This window comes from Hemicordylus capensis, chromosome 3 (genome assembly GCF_027244095.1).
Source record: "Hemicordylus capensis ecotype Gifberg chromosome 3, rHemCap1.1.pri, whole genome shotgun sequence".
Lineage (NCBI taxonomy): Eukaryota > Metazoa > Chordata > Lepidosauria > Squamata > Cordylidae > Hemicordylus > Hemicordylus capensis.
This window is the reverse complement of record NC_069659.1, coordinates 252,476,877-252,492,498: the sequence shown is the minus strand read 5'-3', so window position 1 is coordinate 252,492,498 and position 15,622 is coordinate 252,476,877. Positions and strand designations below refer to the sequence as shown.

Sequence of the window (15,622 nt, the reverse complement as noted above, 5' to 3'; positions counted from 1 at the left end):
CATCTACACACACACAATCTGGGTACAGTGTATGCATATTCAAATCAAGTCAAATCTTTATTTTGGTCTTTGACCAGCATAACACCAAAGTAAAAAAAACAAAACAAAAAACAGTCAAGACAATCTATTCCTACAAGGTAATAGGGGATCTCTATAAAATTACCTAAAACATAGTATAGTGAGTGGAAGAAGCTAAAAATGAAGACTATAAACATAAAATTATATATAAAAATTAGTCAACACTGGTATCAACATGATACTGAGTATAAAGGTGGTAAGACAGCAGAATTGTGTGCATAATACAGAATGGTGTTAAATCTCATACCATATTGTGTCCTATTCTAAGTATGGCAACAGCATATCCAACAAGTGGACGCTGTGTTCAAATCTCTATGCACATACAGTTATTCACACAGTATGTTCAAAGCATGTAGAATAATACTTTTCCTAACTGCACCCTGCATTTGAGGAAGCCTCTACCCAGCTTCAGTTTTAAAATGAGTGCACGTACAGCGGGCCTGCTCAACTTAGGCCCCCCCAGCTGTTTTTGGACTACAATTCTCATAATCCCCAGCCACATTGGCCAATAGCCAGGGGTTATGGGAGTTGCAGGCCAACATCTGCAGAAGGGCTGAAGTTGAGCAGCCCTGATGTACAGTCATTAACACACACATATGTTGTTGTTACAACAATATTACAGACACCTGTACACATGTACAGTGCAATGTCTGAATAGGGCTTTGAAGATTCTGTCTTCTGTACAGACTTGGTCTTGGTGTTTTTCAAAGATAACTGTTTTAATAATGCCAAGACTATTTTGTTTTTATTTTACATATAACCCACCCACGAGAAGAGCCCACACCTGCCTAGAGCCTGCAATTGATAGTGTCATTTTTAAAAGTTAAATGGAAAGCCCACACGCAGCTGCTCCCTGCACCATCTTCTGCTGCAGAGATTCTAGGCAGGCATGTAGGAGCAAGGGGATGCCGGGCTTTCCTTCCCAGGGAAAGTGACCAGTGAAAACCTGAATGAGGAATGCTGCCCTGGTGGTGTGGGCAGCAGAGAGAGAAATGGGGGTGGCTGTGGGTGCGGGGGGAGAAGAATGGGATGGCAGGGGATGCAGGAGGAGAAATGGGGTGGCGGTGCAATTTGTGTCCCCACACACACACACACACCCTTCTGCTTGCAAGAAAATAATATTTTTAAATATGTGTGAACATGCAGTAGATGTTTGTGGTTTAGCAACTGGGCTGAGATTGATAGGATCCATTTCATTTGTGGCCATTTGAAGCTAGTTTCCAAGGCAAAACGCCATAATTTTTAAGGAATCACGTTAACATCTCTAAGCATAATACAGTTGGACACAGTGAAAATGAGACAGCTACTTCAAATATAGTGGGCTAGTTTGACATAAAATGGTCAAACTATTGATATGACATAAAAGTTCTTTTCTGTTTACCTACCTTTGCTGGATGTAATCAAAACATTTGAAGCTTCTTTCTTTTAATTAGATAATTCTGTTTATGCATATCTGTAATGACTGCGTTCATAATTAAAATGCGCAAACCTAAAGTTTTGATCATACTCTCTTGTGGTTCATTGTAGACTGTCATAAATAAATTATTACTCTATAGTATCTCCCAGCATTGAGAATTCTTATTTAGAATCTTAGTATATTTAATAAAGTTGGAGACTTGTAGTTTCACAATAAACAATCCTTAACATGATTTGTGGTTAAAAAAAAAATTGAGTAGATGATAGGGCCAAGTAAAAAAATGGTTATTTCCTGTCATTCATTGATTGCACTAATAGAAATGATACTGGAGCTTAGCAATATGAAATGGTTTTGTTATGTGAATTAGTGCATTTATAAGTGGTGTTGCTATGGTATGTATATATTGATATATACAGTCAAGTAGCATCTTTCTGTTGCTTATTTCTGACAAAGTGAGTTCTGCTTTATGCAAGCCATTTGTTTAGAGTCACTCAGTTATCATTCCATGTTTGGATAGCACGGGTAAAATTAGAGGTTCCGTGGTGTGTGCCTCTAGACAAAAAGTGGATAATTCATGTGTTTAGATCAGTGTCTTCCATATTTTGATACCTGAGGTGCTATTTCCCCCTCCCAACATCTGAATTAAGGCTGGGATCCAAGGAGCTGTACACAGAAAACTGCACATCCACCAGAGCTTTTCTTGAAGCCAATTCCTACTGCAGTCCCTCACTTTCTTTGAAAAGGTTCTCATGAAATTCAGAGTTCTTCCAGAGAGAGGTTTGACGTGGCAGAAGGGAGTACGGCTGGAAGAAGAAAAATGATGCATTCATGCTAGCACATGCATATGCTTTCTTCTTGGGCATGTGGGTCTTACCATTCTAGTCCATAATTGGGGAGACACTTCACTGTACACTCAAATAGGAATTTTCCTTGCTGCTTTCCAGAACAATTGACAGGCATCCATCTTGCTACTGTGGGATTAGGCTAATTAATATTGCCACCCCTCCCCTTTTCGAAGTCAGTCAGGGACTGGACTGTGCTTTCTGGGAAATCGTTATATTTCAGAGCTTCTGAGTTAACACATAAGTTGTACAATGGGCTGCTTCACAGAATCTTGGTGTGTCCTTACTCTCATCCTTGAGGGTGATGTCACTGCCCATACATTGGCCATTTGGGCAATGGAATTGGTTCTGTATGGGGTCTCCCCATTCTGACAAGCATAACATAGACATGGTATTCCTTTGCAAGGCACACTTTAGCCATTTTCATGGCACACAGTTTGGAAATCAATAGTCTAGCAAAGCTTTACATCAAAGGGTTAGCCTTTGTAGTTGTTAACAGCTTTCCTTCCTTTGTATCTTTTTAAATATTTCCAGTCTTCGAGGAGCCTGAAGATCCCAGCAGCAGGTCATTCTTTTCAGAAATTATTTCCTCGATATCAGATGTGAAATTCAGTCACAGCGGTAGATACATGATGACCAGAGACTACCTTTCGGTTAAAGTATGGGATCTCAATATGGAAAGCAGGCCTGTAGAGACATATCAGGTATAGTCTTCATGCTTTATAATAAATAAGCTTTTTTAAAATGGCAGATGTTCTCATTCTTTTCAATGCCTATATGTTTTAAGGTTCATGAATATCTTCGAAGCAAGCTTTGCTCATTGTATGAAAATGACTGCATCTTTGACAAGTTTGAATGCTGCTGGAATGGTTCTGATAGGTAAGGCTGATTTATGTAATAAAGCTCATTTTAAAGGTTTGTCCAAATTTAACCATTTTAAATTTGAAAATGGTTGTGGTGTTTAGTTTAAGCAGAGAGATGAGCGAACTCTGATCCCAAATATGTGGTCCACATTGATATATGTTATGAGTTAATTCAGAAGGTGTTAGTTATCTAAAAGAAAAATGGAGATTCTAGTCCTGTTCAGCTCCCAACAATGGAACAATAGCATATGCTGCCATATGAAGAGTCATATCTCAATGTGATGAATATGTGCTTTGCATGTAAAAGGTTCCATGTTCAGTCCCTGGTGTCTCCCCGTTAAAGCATGGAACTTGGTTGCTGATTGAATAAGTGATACACTATGAATTGAATAGAGACTTAAAGATGGACAGCTGTTTGAAACAACTTCTAATGTATGGTATGGTGCAATATAGCCTAGATGCCACAGTGCATAAAATCTCAATTCTGTCTACTTGCTGGTTTAAAGCAACTCAGGTTGTTGGGAAGGAACCTTTGCTTGAGATCCTGGAAAACCAGTACTATGCAAAGTATTGATCTAGATAAACCACTCATATAACATAAGCAGCTCCTTATTATGCCTAGCAAGCAGGATGAAGCAAGCCAGGTACTGAGAAACTGATTCCCCCAAGTAATTAATAGCATTCTAAAGTACAATAATCTAGGTGATTCACAAACATGTTTAAACATCTATAAACATTTGTATGAAAGTAGCAGAACAGTAGTTAATGGACTCCAAAATGACTTATCTGAAAGAGAGAATGGATTTGTACAACGGCTCATGATAAAGCGGTTAGGTGTATAGGATGTGATTCTATATGTGGGTGTGAATGGAAAAATAGGACAGAGCTGTGTGGAGTGACATGAAATTGCCTGGTAGACCTAAAGTATAAGTAAAAGGTTGCCTCTCTTCTCTTTCTTTTTAAAAATGTAGCGCTATTATGACTGGCTCATACAACAACTTCTTTAGGATGTTTGATCGAAACACACGGCGAGATATTACACTAGAAGCATCAAGAGAGAGTAGCAAACCCCGTGCCATCTTAAAGCCCCGGAAAGTGTGTACGGGCGGCAAGAGAAAGAAAGATGAAATAAGTGTTGACAGTCTGGACTTCAACAAGAAGATCCTTCATACAGCATGGCACCCTGCAGAGAACATCATTGCTGTAGCTGCCACCAATAACTTGTATATATTCCAGGACAAAATTAATTAAAGACGGCTTATTCGAGGACAAAGGTGTCGTCTTGCATAGTTAAGCTCAGTTGTTTATCTGTCAGAGAGATGGCCTTGTTGTCCTCCCAGTAAAGAACATTGATGCACTTATTTCCCTTTATAGGTAAAGGAGAGAAGCTGGCCTGGACTTGAGTTCATGGTGTATTTCTGCCTTCAGTGAGCGGGAACATGGAATTGAATTTTTGTAAATGAAAAAAGCCCACTAGAAGCAGAATTGATGGACAATACTCAATAAAGGCCAATATTCAAAACAAATGTATTTATTTAAGTCTGAGCCTTCCTTTCCAGTTGATAGACCAAAAATCTAACACCCAAGAAACAAATTGTCATAAAAAATGTAATTTCTATCTCACGTGCTCTTTACCTGCTGTAATATTTGGGCCTTTCAAAACATATATTTGTGCTTTATGCCTGTAAACATTCTTTCTCTGGCCTTCATCTAAACATTGGGTGTTTCCACCTTTGAGCATATAGGTAAGTCCAGAGTTGGGTGCATAGACAGGTTTTTCATGTATATTTACTCACCAACTGTATCTATAACCACACCTTCTGGTGTAAACCACTTAATAAAATAACAAACTATAAAAAGTGTTTTTAAATCTGAAAGTATGTATTCAGTCTTTTTTATTGCATGTATTGAGATTGTGCAAAATAACTCTGGAAAGATTTGAAAATAGTTTGTCCCCAAAATATTGATTTTGACAGTATAAGCAGTTTCATGTGATATCTGCTACTTCAAACTCTAAATTTAAATTTTCCTCTAGTTGTCATTACCTTAACTTGTACTGGTTTTCTGGTTTTTTGGTTTTTTTTTTAAAGGCATCACACAGTGTGCACAGAAGAGGAAATTGAAAAGATTAATTTAAAGCTCTTAAACAGCCTTAAAGGAGCAAGATTGTCTCGTATATCAATACCTTCATCAAAATTACTGTTCTCGTTAACAGTTAATGCCTCACAAGTGAGATACATGCCTTAATGTGCATTACTTTTGTACCTTTAGTCCTTTGTGTTGAAGCGTATACAATTTAAATAACTTCAACTGGGCATGGGCATAGGCATACAAAAATTCCCCACTTCAGTTCAAGCTTGTATGTTTTTAAACTTGATTATGCCAAACAGGAGCACAACTTAAACATGTTTTATCTCTTACTCTGGTTCTTCGACACCAGGTGGTCAGGCTGCCTTAGCGCTGAATACGGATGTGAAAATACATTTGTAGACTTTTGAGTTTCCACTGGCGATAGCGGGCTAAGGGAAAGTATCACTTTAATCTCTCTCTCCGAAAGAACACATGATCCACTTCCAATGTTTCATTGTAACTTCTCTGGGTGTAAACTTGTACACGCAAATAGACATGGGCACATTTTAATAGCATCAAGGATTTAGGTACTACTACCTCCAAACTTGCTAGAAAATGTGCCTACAAAACCCCACCTTGAAATTAGGCCCTTTGAGCTTCCTGGATAAAATACAGATGTACAGTTCACACTCCATTTTTAATAAAATGAAGGTTTAATATGATTAGAAAAGTCTGATATGGATATGCAAGAGCAACATGCCTCTGTTCCTACCCTGTCAATTAACGTCCATAGAGTGCCACTCTTGTTCGCGATAAGCTAATAAATACTAATTTGGGGGTTATAAAGTTTAAATAAAAAATCATATACTGTATATCAGTTGTGACACTATTTGCAAATCTTGAAATGTGGAACGCATAGGTCATTTAACCATTAGATTGACTTTGTTCCTTAAAAAAGAAATTCATGAGAGCTAATACCATGGGATTGTACATAATTGTTCAATTATTTTGACCAAAAAGTTTAATAAATTTTAAATGTTTACCTGAACTTGCTCTGTGTATTCTGACAACTTTTTCTATGAACTTTTTTCTAAAATAACATCCAAGTTGTCCAAAGGTACTGCCTTCCAGTTTGTTCATCTTGCTTTGCCAGTTCATCAGTGACAGCGAATTGGGAGTTGTCACACAACCTCTGACTGGATCTTGTACATTTGTGGTTGGCATAGTAATGTGACACACCTGCTGCCTTGATGTTGCTTGACCTTTTTACCTCGCTTTGTGTTTAAAAACTCACATTCTTGTGTTCATTTTTTTCATGGGGTGTAAACCTGCCTATTTACATATCCATTTCATGCATCAGACGAAGTGTCTTTTAATATTTTGAAATAAGTTTTGTGGCACCTTCAAATCTTTGATACTCTTAATGCGTTGCTGCTAATACAGTAATCTAGCAATGTTGATTTTGTTCATACAAATAGCTCCATTAATTCCCTGCTTTGTAAACTCAATGCAAGTTTGTTGGACTTCCAAGCCTCCTTACCAAGGCTTTACCTCTTTCAAAGCCTGTTAAATCCAAGTAGAGGCTGAAAAGCTCATCTGACTCAGCTAGACTGCTAGCTTAGCGGTGGGTGACAAATTTCAACAACTTCCACTTCTCCTGGAAGTCCTCTGTGTCACTGAAAATATGTCCCTGAGGATCACACGGTCCTCAGCCATGATTTCCAAATGACACAGAGGGTTTCTAGCAAAAGGGGAAATGGTTGAAATTAAACGTACCCACTACTAGTACAGCATAAGTGAGAAACTCTTCAGAAGCACCATGCTTTGTCATGGCAGTCAGTTAATTGATTTCAAAGCCACCTCTTGCACTGGCTGAGACACATTAAATGCTTAGAGAGGACTGTTGTGACAAACTATGAGTACCATTGGCGTAAGCACTAGCTATGAATATTGCCACCTATGTCATGTATACCATAACTTATTCAGGCTAAGCAGCTGCCCAAGCTTGGACATGTGCATCTTGAAGTATAAACTGGATAAAGGTACGTACTTGATGTGGAGATTATATTACGTGGTCTAACAAAATTGGCAGTATGCCAGTCTTGGTGCCAAAAATCTGCCTACTGTATTTACCTGAATCCAAGACTTTACAAGTTGTTTTTTTATATTAGAAATTGGGAGGTTGTCTCAAATTCAGAGTCCTGTTTCTTTTTGAGTAAAGGCAGGTATAACCTGTATTTAACTTCTACTTTCTAAGGGGTCATCTTAAACTCGGAGTCATCTTCAATTTGGATAAATACAGGATACTTCATATTTTATGTGTGTGTGTGATTTGCAATTATTTTGAGTTATCGTAAGAAGATAAAATCACCAGGCATGCTGTCTCTACAATCATTCATATGAGATAGTGGCAGCTAATAGGTCATTTTCAACAGTGATGTCTTAGTTGTTCAGAAATGGTATGTTCATATATACTGAACAGAAGAAACACTGTTATACTGGATTGTATCCCAACAGCTGCTTGCGTGTGTGGAAAGCGTTTCCTCTTGTGCAAGACTTGTTTCCTGATTTCCAGAGAATGCTTCATTTCTCCAACTTCAGCCCTTAACAGTACATTATATGCTGTTTCTGATAGTTAGGGACAGGTTTTCAGGGCCTGCAGCAGGAAGGCTCTGTTTTCATGAGCTCATGCCTGCTTGCATTTCTTAGGATTCAGTCTTGTAAATCTGGTAGATCTGGATAGTGATCCGTTGCATTCATAAAGAATGGGTTCTGCACCTGCGCAGGGACCTCGCGGACCAATTGACTAGCTCCTTGTGCCGCCTCCAACTGCCCTGCATGTGATCGTGCCTTCGTTAAATAAGGCAGTTGGGGTGTGTCTTCCTCAGTTTCTTTTAGACAGCCATTGCGTCTAAACCTCGGATCAGATTGCTCCTCGAAAGTCTTTTTCTTGATATTACGGTGTACGACTTGGAACGGATTCGGAATAACGTTTTGGTGCTAGACATTGGACTGTTTTAAAGGACTACGTATTGTTTTACCCTAAAGGAGAAAAGAAAAGATAAAGCCGTCGGGTTAGAATAGCCGTGAGGTGATTGAAACGATGGCGGCAAAATTGGCGGTTAAAACAACGTTTAAGAGATGTACTAACTGCCGAGCAAAGTTACCTACTACGGATACCCATGACGCTTGTCTGCTATGTCTGGGAGAGCAGCATAACCCGGCGAACTGCAAGATCTGCTGCTCTTTCTCTAAGCAAACTCTGAAAAATCAGGCACTGAGATTGAGAGCGGCGCTCTACGAAGACACGCTTCGACCCCCGACACCGAGACCTTCGGTGTCGGGACCCTCGAGGTTGGTGTCGAGCGAGACGGTGTCTTCAGTATCGGTACCTCCCGTAGTGGACTCTGCAACTGCGCAGTCTAAAGCCACTTCGGAGCAGGAGTTTAAGCAACCTGGAACCGTTGGGAGGAGACGGCATAAACACAAGAAGGCCCGTTACTCCTCCACGGATGAGGAGGGCAATTCCTCACCACCTAGGAAGAAGTCCAAAAAGACTCATATTCTCAGTAGAACCCCTTCGCCTACAGGTTTGCAAGCCGAGGCGGAGGATTGGGACACTACTCTAAAGATAACTCCGTCGCCTTGGGTGCTGCAGAGCTTGCCATCATCGGACAGATCACCCTCAGCATCGAGATCGACGTTCGTTTCGGCGTCGATGGTGGCGCCGAGGTCAACATCGATGCCAGGACCAGTATCGATGGAACCAGCGTTATCGACAGCGCTCGGCTCGGCATCGATGGAACCTGCATTATCGACATCGACAGCGCAGCCTGCTCTGGAATCGGCAGCCATAGTAGGACCGGGTGCTCCGTGCGTGTCGACATCGAGGGGAGTGCAATCTGCAGTACGACACCGAGTGGCAGTAGACTTGACTCCTGCACGAACTCCGATTCAGTCTCCAGCGGCGACGCCTAGAGAGGCTTATCGTCCAGAAGACTTTATGGACTTTGGAGAAGCTGTATTGGAGGAGGGAACGGCTTTACCAAGGGCTAGGACTTCGCTGATGGCTCTGTTGGAATCTAGTGAAGGCACGCCATCGGGCTCGACTTTTCAAGGTTTTGCTGCTGTTGAGGAATTGGAACAGTTGACTTCTGCGGAAGTTCCCAGGACTCCATCCTTGTCTCCAGTGAGAGCGCCATTACGGTCTCGGGAGTCAAGTCGACTTGTTTCTGCTGCTACGAGCCCAATTAGGCATCTGGTTACCCCGTCGGTTGAGCAGCCCAGTCTGCCTAGACCTGTACCTGTCCTGGCACATTCAGCTAATGTATCTACATCCACGTGGTTGGATGTTGGTCGCATCACACATTCTTGTGGCTTCAGGCATAGCCTGGACGTGATTTACCCGCCAGACTATGCTGAATACAAGATTTGGAAGGCACAACAGGGAATCTGTCATCTCGCTATTCCACCGGTGCAACAGCGTCCATTGGAGTCGCAAGCACCATCGGAAGTGCCTAGAATGACAAGCCGTCCAAAGACGGTTATAAAAGATCACCAGAGGGTTTTGCCTAAAATCCCTACTGGCCTTGCCCCTAGGGGTAGTGTTACTTCTGCGCATGATACTATGAGCAGCAGAGGCAGTGACACAGACACCTCATATATATCTGACACTAACGGCAGTAATCTGCCTGAACCAAGTGAGCCGGACCCGCCTGAGGAGGTGGCACCGAAGACTTCCGTTTCTCCCACAGAGGAGTTAAAAGTGTACCATGCACAAATATGGGAGATGGCGGAGGCCTTAGGCCTAGAGATTAAGTTGCCAGAATTGGATCTGAAGGATCCTGTATATAATATAATGGCTAAAGCAAAGCTTACTCACCCTGTATCCCTTCCAGTGATTCCAGCTATATCGAAGGCAGCGCAGTCTGCGTGGGAGGTTCTGTGGACATCCACGGCCACCTCGAGGAAGTTGGAAGTTTTATATTGGGTGCAAGAGGATGAGAACACTTATCTTGTATGGCATCCAGATCCAAACTCCATAGTGGTGGAGTGTGCGTCAACGAAGGGTGGTCAGTGTCACACTACCCCCGCCGACAAAGAGGGTAGAAAGCTCAATGTTTTTGGGCGGAGGGTGTATTCCACTTCTAGTCTCGCTGTCAAAATAGCGAATTATTCTGCCTGTATGACACGATACATGCACCATCTTTGGGACACGTTCTTCCAGGACTCGTCCTCAATGTCCTCTGATTATTTGCAGAAGGCGCTGGCACAGACCTATGAGAAAACGCCTGTAGTTACTAGGCATTTGCTTAGTACTTCTAAGCATCTGGCTGAGACTGAGTTGCGCGCCATGGCCACAGCCATTACCTTGCGGCGCCATGCGTGGCTCAGGTCAACAAATTTGCAACCAGAAATGAAAGATAAGATAGAGCACTTGCCCTTTGATGGGAAAGGACTATTTGCAGAGTCAACAGATGGGACAATGGAATCGTGGAAGAAGATGAAGTTCACAGCTAAGTCCTTCATGGCAGCTACATCTTCGACTGGTCAGCAATCCCGTAGTCGTTCCTATGGAAGGCAACAAAACCGTTATTCTTATAAACAGGATAGAAACTCAGGACTCAGGAGTACAGGAGACGGAACAGACCTTACCAAAGGAATAAGCCCTATTACCAAAAGTCAAAGGGACAAAAGGCAACCAAGGAACAGTCAAAGCAGTCTTGTTGAAGTACAGGTCCATCCACAGCAAAAGCACATAGTAACACCAAGTTCAGTACCTGAGGCTCCCAACACCAGCCTCGTGTTAGCCAATGTTTCCATCAAATTGGCACGCCATGCCAAAGCGTGGCACAACATAACATCAGATCAGTGGGTACTGAAAATCATAAACTTTGGTTACGCGATAGAGTTCAAAGCTTTTGCCAGCTTTTCAGGGTGTGAAGTACACCAGGTCAACTCAGGTGTTGCGAGAGGAGGTAGAGGTGTTACTAGAGAAACAGGCAATAGTGCGAGTGCCGTGGATGGACAGACTGAAGGGGTTTTACTCCAGGTATTTTCAAATCCCCAAGAAGGATGGTGGGATACGGGCGATAATGGACTTAAGAGATCTAAACTGTTATGTGGATACGAAGAAATTCAGAATGATCACTTTGCAGGGAATTCTGCAGCTCCTGGTGAACGAAGAGTGGGCCATCACTCTGGATCTGAAGGACGCCTGTTTTCACGTGGGGATCTGCGAAAGGCACCAAAAGTACCTTCGCTTCACAGTGGGCGATATAGCATACCAGTACATGGTTTTGCCGTTCGTTCTCTCTACGGCCCCACGCATGTTTACAAAAGTGATGGCAGTCGTCGTAGCATTCTTAAGAACAAGGGGTGTAATGTTATATCCTTTTTTGGACGACTGGCTTCTAGTGAACAACGACAGAGAAAAGTTACTTTCTCAGATTCAGCTGGTCCTACAACTCCTGAGCACGTTGGGAATCAATGTGAATTGGAAAAAATCAAAATTGAGCCCACAAAGGCAGGTGGACTTTATAGGTGCGGTGCTGAATTTTGAAGAAAAGAGAGCGTACTTGCCGGAGTCCAGATTCCAGCAGATCAGAGACCTTGTGCTATTGTTTGAGAGGATGCCGCGGCAGCCGGCTGAGTCCATTCAGAGGCTGCTGGGGTTGATGGCTTCCTGCAACTCCACTGTAGCCTATACCCGTCTACACATGCGCAACCTTCAGTTATGGTACCTGCGCAGTTTTCATCCAAATTTAGACAACCAGAAGAAGCTGTTGCTCATCCCGGATTATGTGTTGGAATCACTTCAATGGTGGATCCAGCGCAACAATCTTCAAACGGGTAATATTCCAACCCAGGACGCCGTCACATTGGGTTATGACGGACGTCTCCCTTTGGGGTTGGGGGGCACTCGGTGGCCATCATCAGGTCCAGGGACAGTGGACCCCGGAGCAGAGGCGAAAGCATATAAATTACCTGGAACTCCAGGCTGTGTTGTTGGTGTTGAAGGCTTTCAGACCCCAGCTGCAGGGAGAAATGGTACAGATAAATCTCGACAATACAACCGCCATTGCATACTTGAACAAGCAAGGAGGGACAGTGTCCCGGTCCCTGTGTCAACTGAGCAAGCGTCTTTGGATGTGGTGTATTGCACACGACATACTCCCCATGGCGTTGCATATCAGGGGAGAAGACAATGTCCAGGCGGACGAGCTGAGCCGCAGCTTACAGCTGAACCAGCATCACGAGTGGGGGGATAAACGAAATTTACCTACGGCCAGTGTTCAAGAAATGGGGCTGGCCAAAGATAGACTTGTTTGCTACTGCTGTGAACAGAAAATGTCAGAGGTTTTGTTCGCGTGCAGGACATGGCGAGAACTCACTGGGCGATGCTTTCCAGCATCTCTGGGCAAAGGGCCCTTTCTATATGTTTTCTCCTCAACCACTGATCTCCCAGGTGTTGTCACAGATACTCCGAGATGGGACGAAGGGGATCCTAGTGACTCCGTGGTGGCCAAGGCAACCATGGTTTGCACTTCTGCTAAAGCTGTCCCGCGGCCAGTATCACCAATTTCCAGATTACCCGGACTTGTTAAGCAGGGACCGGGGGTTGATATTACACCCTCAACTTCACACGCTGAGGTTGATAGCTTGGCAAATAGGTTGATGAGTAAAATACTACTTAATAGTAGAAAGCGCTCGACCAGGCGCAATTATACAAGTAAATGGCAGAGATACAAGGTCTATGCAAGGTAGAAGGGGTTCTTCCCAAGGAAAGCGACAGTCAAGCAGGTTCTACTGTATATGACGACCTTGAAAATGTCTGGTTTGGCAAATGCATCTCTCCATGTGCACCTAGCGGCGATATCGGCAGAGCATAAGGGCTGGGATGGTACAACAGTGTTTTTGCATCCCGAGAGTAAAAAGTTCCTGAAAGGGGTAAATAATTTGTACCCGCCGGTTAGGCGGCCCGTGCAACAATGGGACCTGATGTTAGTTTTGAACGCAATGACAGAGGAACCGTTTGAATCTCTGGCGGCGGCTGCGTTGAGGATAGTGACATTAAAGACAGCATTCTTAGTTGCAGTGACGTCGGCTCATAGGGTAAGCGAGTTAGCAGTGATGCGTGCTGACCGCCCTTATACCCAAATTTACCCACAGAAGGTCGTAATGCACTTGGATCCAAAATTCAGGCCTAAAGTGGTCACAGATTTTCATATAAATGAGGATATTGTGCTACCGGCGTTCTTCCAGGGCCCTCAAATACAGTTGGAAGTAAAGATGCATTCTTTGGATGTGAGGAAAGCATTGTTGCACTATATACAGGCTACTAAATCGATAAGGAGAACGAACAAATTGTTTGTGCTTTATCGGGGGGGAAAAGCTAAAGGCTCATCGGTTACACGACAGCGATTTTCTCAGTGGATCATACAAGCTATAAGGCTAGCATACAGCTTTCAAAGCATAAGGCTGCCAGGATCTATAAGAGCACATTCTACAAGAGCTTATGTGGCATCGGCTGCGAATTTGGCAGAGGTGCCAATGCCAGATATCTGTAAGGCAGCTATTTGGACAACATGTCATCCATTTGTGAAGCATTATGCTCTGGACATTCAGCAGTCAAAGGATGCGGAATTTGGCCGTAGTGTTCTTAAGAGTCCTGCCTTGATGACCCACCGCCAAAACTGGGAGCTGGCTTATCACCCATTTGTTATGAATGTAACGGATCACTATCCAGATAAGCAGGTTGTTCACCTGGAACAGATGATCTGGAGGTGATCTGTTGTATTCATAATACCCGCCCAGCCTCCCCACAGAATCAAGGCAATGGGATCAAAGTAGCAGAAGAAATCGTCAGTACGAACAACTATTACTGGTGGTCTGCAGAAACTGAGGAAGACGTGCCCCAACTGCCTTATTTAACGAAGGAACGATCACGTGCAGGGCAGTTGGAGGCAGCACGAGGAGCTAGTAAATCGGTCCGCGAGGTCCCTGCGCAGGTGCAGAACCCATTCTTTATTAATACAACGGATCATCTCCAGATCATCTGTTACAGGTGAGCAACCTGTTTTTTTCAAATATTATTTATTTGAGATTCCTGGTATTTAGAGATGGATACATGTCTGCTATAGTTGTTCCTAAATGATCTCATGGTAACCACTTGGTGCTCTGCTTGTTCAATCACAATAACAGAATTTTAGAGTTGGAAGGGACCTTGGAGGTCTTCCAGTTGAGCCCTCTTGTACAGCAGGAAACTACTATAGGATCCTTCATGGAGGGCTGCCCAATTTCTGTTTGAAAACATCTAGCCAAGGAGATCCCACTACTGTGCAAGACAGACTGTTGCAAGGAGATTCCTTCTAATGTCTAGCCTGAATGTCCTTCCTTGTAATTTTACTTCTAAAGATTCTAGCTTCTTAACATAGAGAGAGATCATGGCAGAGGGGGAAAGATGGTCCTCAAAAATGTGGAGTTCCAGTTATAACTTCCCTACCTGTAAAAAGCAACAATGGAGCCAAGAGAGTAAGAGCTGTCCTGACGATAGGAACCAACACAAAAGGTCATGGACCCTTCCTTGATGCTATACCCTGGCTAACTGGGCAAAAAGCTGTCTTCCAAAGTGGTGGTTTTTTTACATTAAGCAAGAAGAGAGCAACTATCCCTAAGCCCAGCACCCATCAGTGGCTGTTGCAGGTGTCTACCTTGTGTTTCTTCTTAACTTGTGAGCCCTTCGGGGATTGGGAAACATCTATTTCTTTTTCTGTGTAAATGGCTTTAAGAACTCTTTACTGAAAAGTGGTACGGTAAGAGCAGCAGTAGCCATTGCTCAAAATATTTTGCATTTCTGATTTCATGCTCTCAGAAACAGTTCTGCCCTTCTTCAACGGACATGTTTAGAATAGTGATGCAGTGATGGTTTAGTATGTGTGTGGTTTTTCCCCATTTCTGTCCTGCTGTTGAAAACAGTGCTGTTTATGCTCCCCAGGCCGCACACCCTTTTTAAAGCCAGTCTTGCCATTGGCCCTTCAGGAATCAATCATTCTTGGACAATCCCATAATGTCAATTCAGTTCATGGGATGGGGCCACAGCTCAGTGGTAGAGCATCTGCTTTCATGCACAAGGGTCCCAGGTTCCAATCCAGGGCAGTTCCAGGTAGGGTTGGAAGACACTCCTGCCTGAAACCTTGAAAAGCTGCTTCCAGTCAGCATAGACAATACTGAGCTAAATGGACCAGCGGTCTGACTTGGTATAAAGCAGCTTCCTATGTTTCATGTTCCCTCGCACATCTCTCCACTTCTGATAGTAAATAAAAAGTAACAAAGGGGCATACTTGCTTTGT

General features: G+C 43.0%; 1 protein-coding gene and 1 long non-coding RNA gene across 3 annotated transcripts in view; one reads left to right on the top strand and one right to left on the bottom strand.

Annotated features, from left to right (window-relative positions):
• Positions 1-6,318, top strand: part of PPP2R2D (protein phosphatase 2 regulatory subunit Bdelta) — a 45,445-nt gene extending 39,127 nt beyond the window's left edge. For both annotated transcript variants that reach the window (XM_053307535.1, XM_053307534.1), the window contains exons 8-10: positions 2,872-3,041; positions 3,125-3,216; positions 4,172-6,318. In XM_053307535.1, the coding sequence (XP_053163510.1) occupies positions 2,872-3,041; positions 3,125-3,216; positions 4,172-4,451 (542 nt within the window). In that variant the 3' untranslated portion in view covers positions 4,452-6,318. The remainder of the gene's footprint in view (positions 1-2,871; positions 3,042-3,124; positions 3,217-4,171) is intronic.
• LOC128350024 (uncharacterized) lies at positions 33-14,157 on the bottom strand. Its single transcript, XR_008319127.1, has 2 exons — positions 10,153-14,157; positions 33-8,312 (listed from the first exon to the last, which is right to left on the bottom strand). It is a non-coding gene; the product is annotated as an uncharacterized LOC128350024 (long non-coding RNA).
• Positions 14,158-15,622: the final 1,465 nt, after the last annotated feature.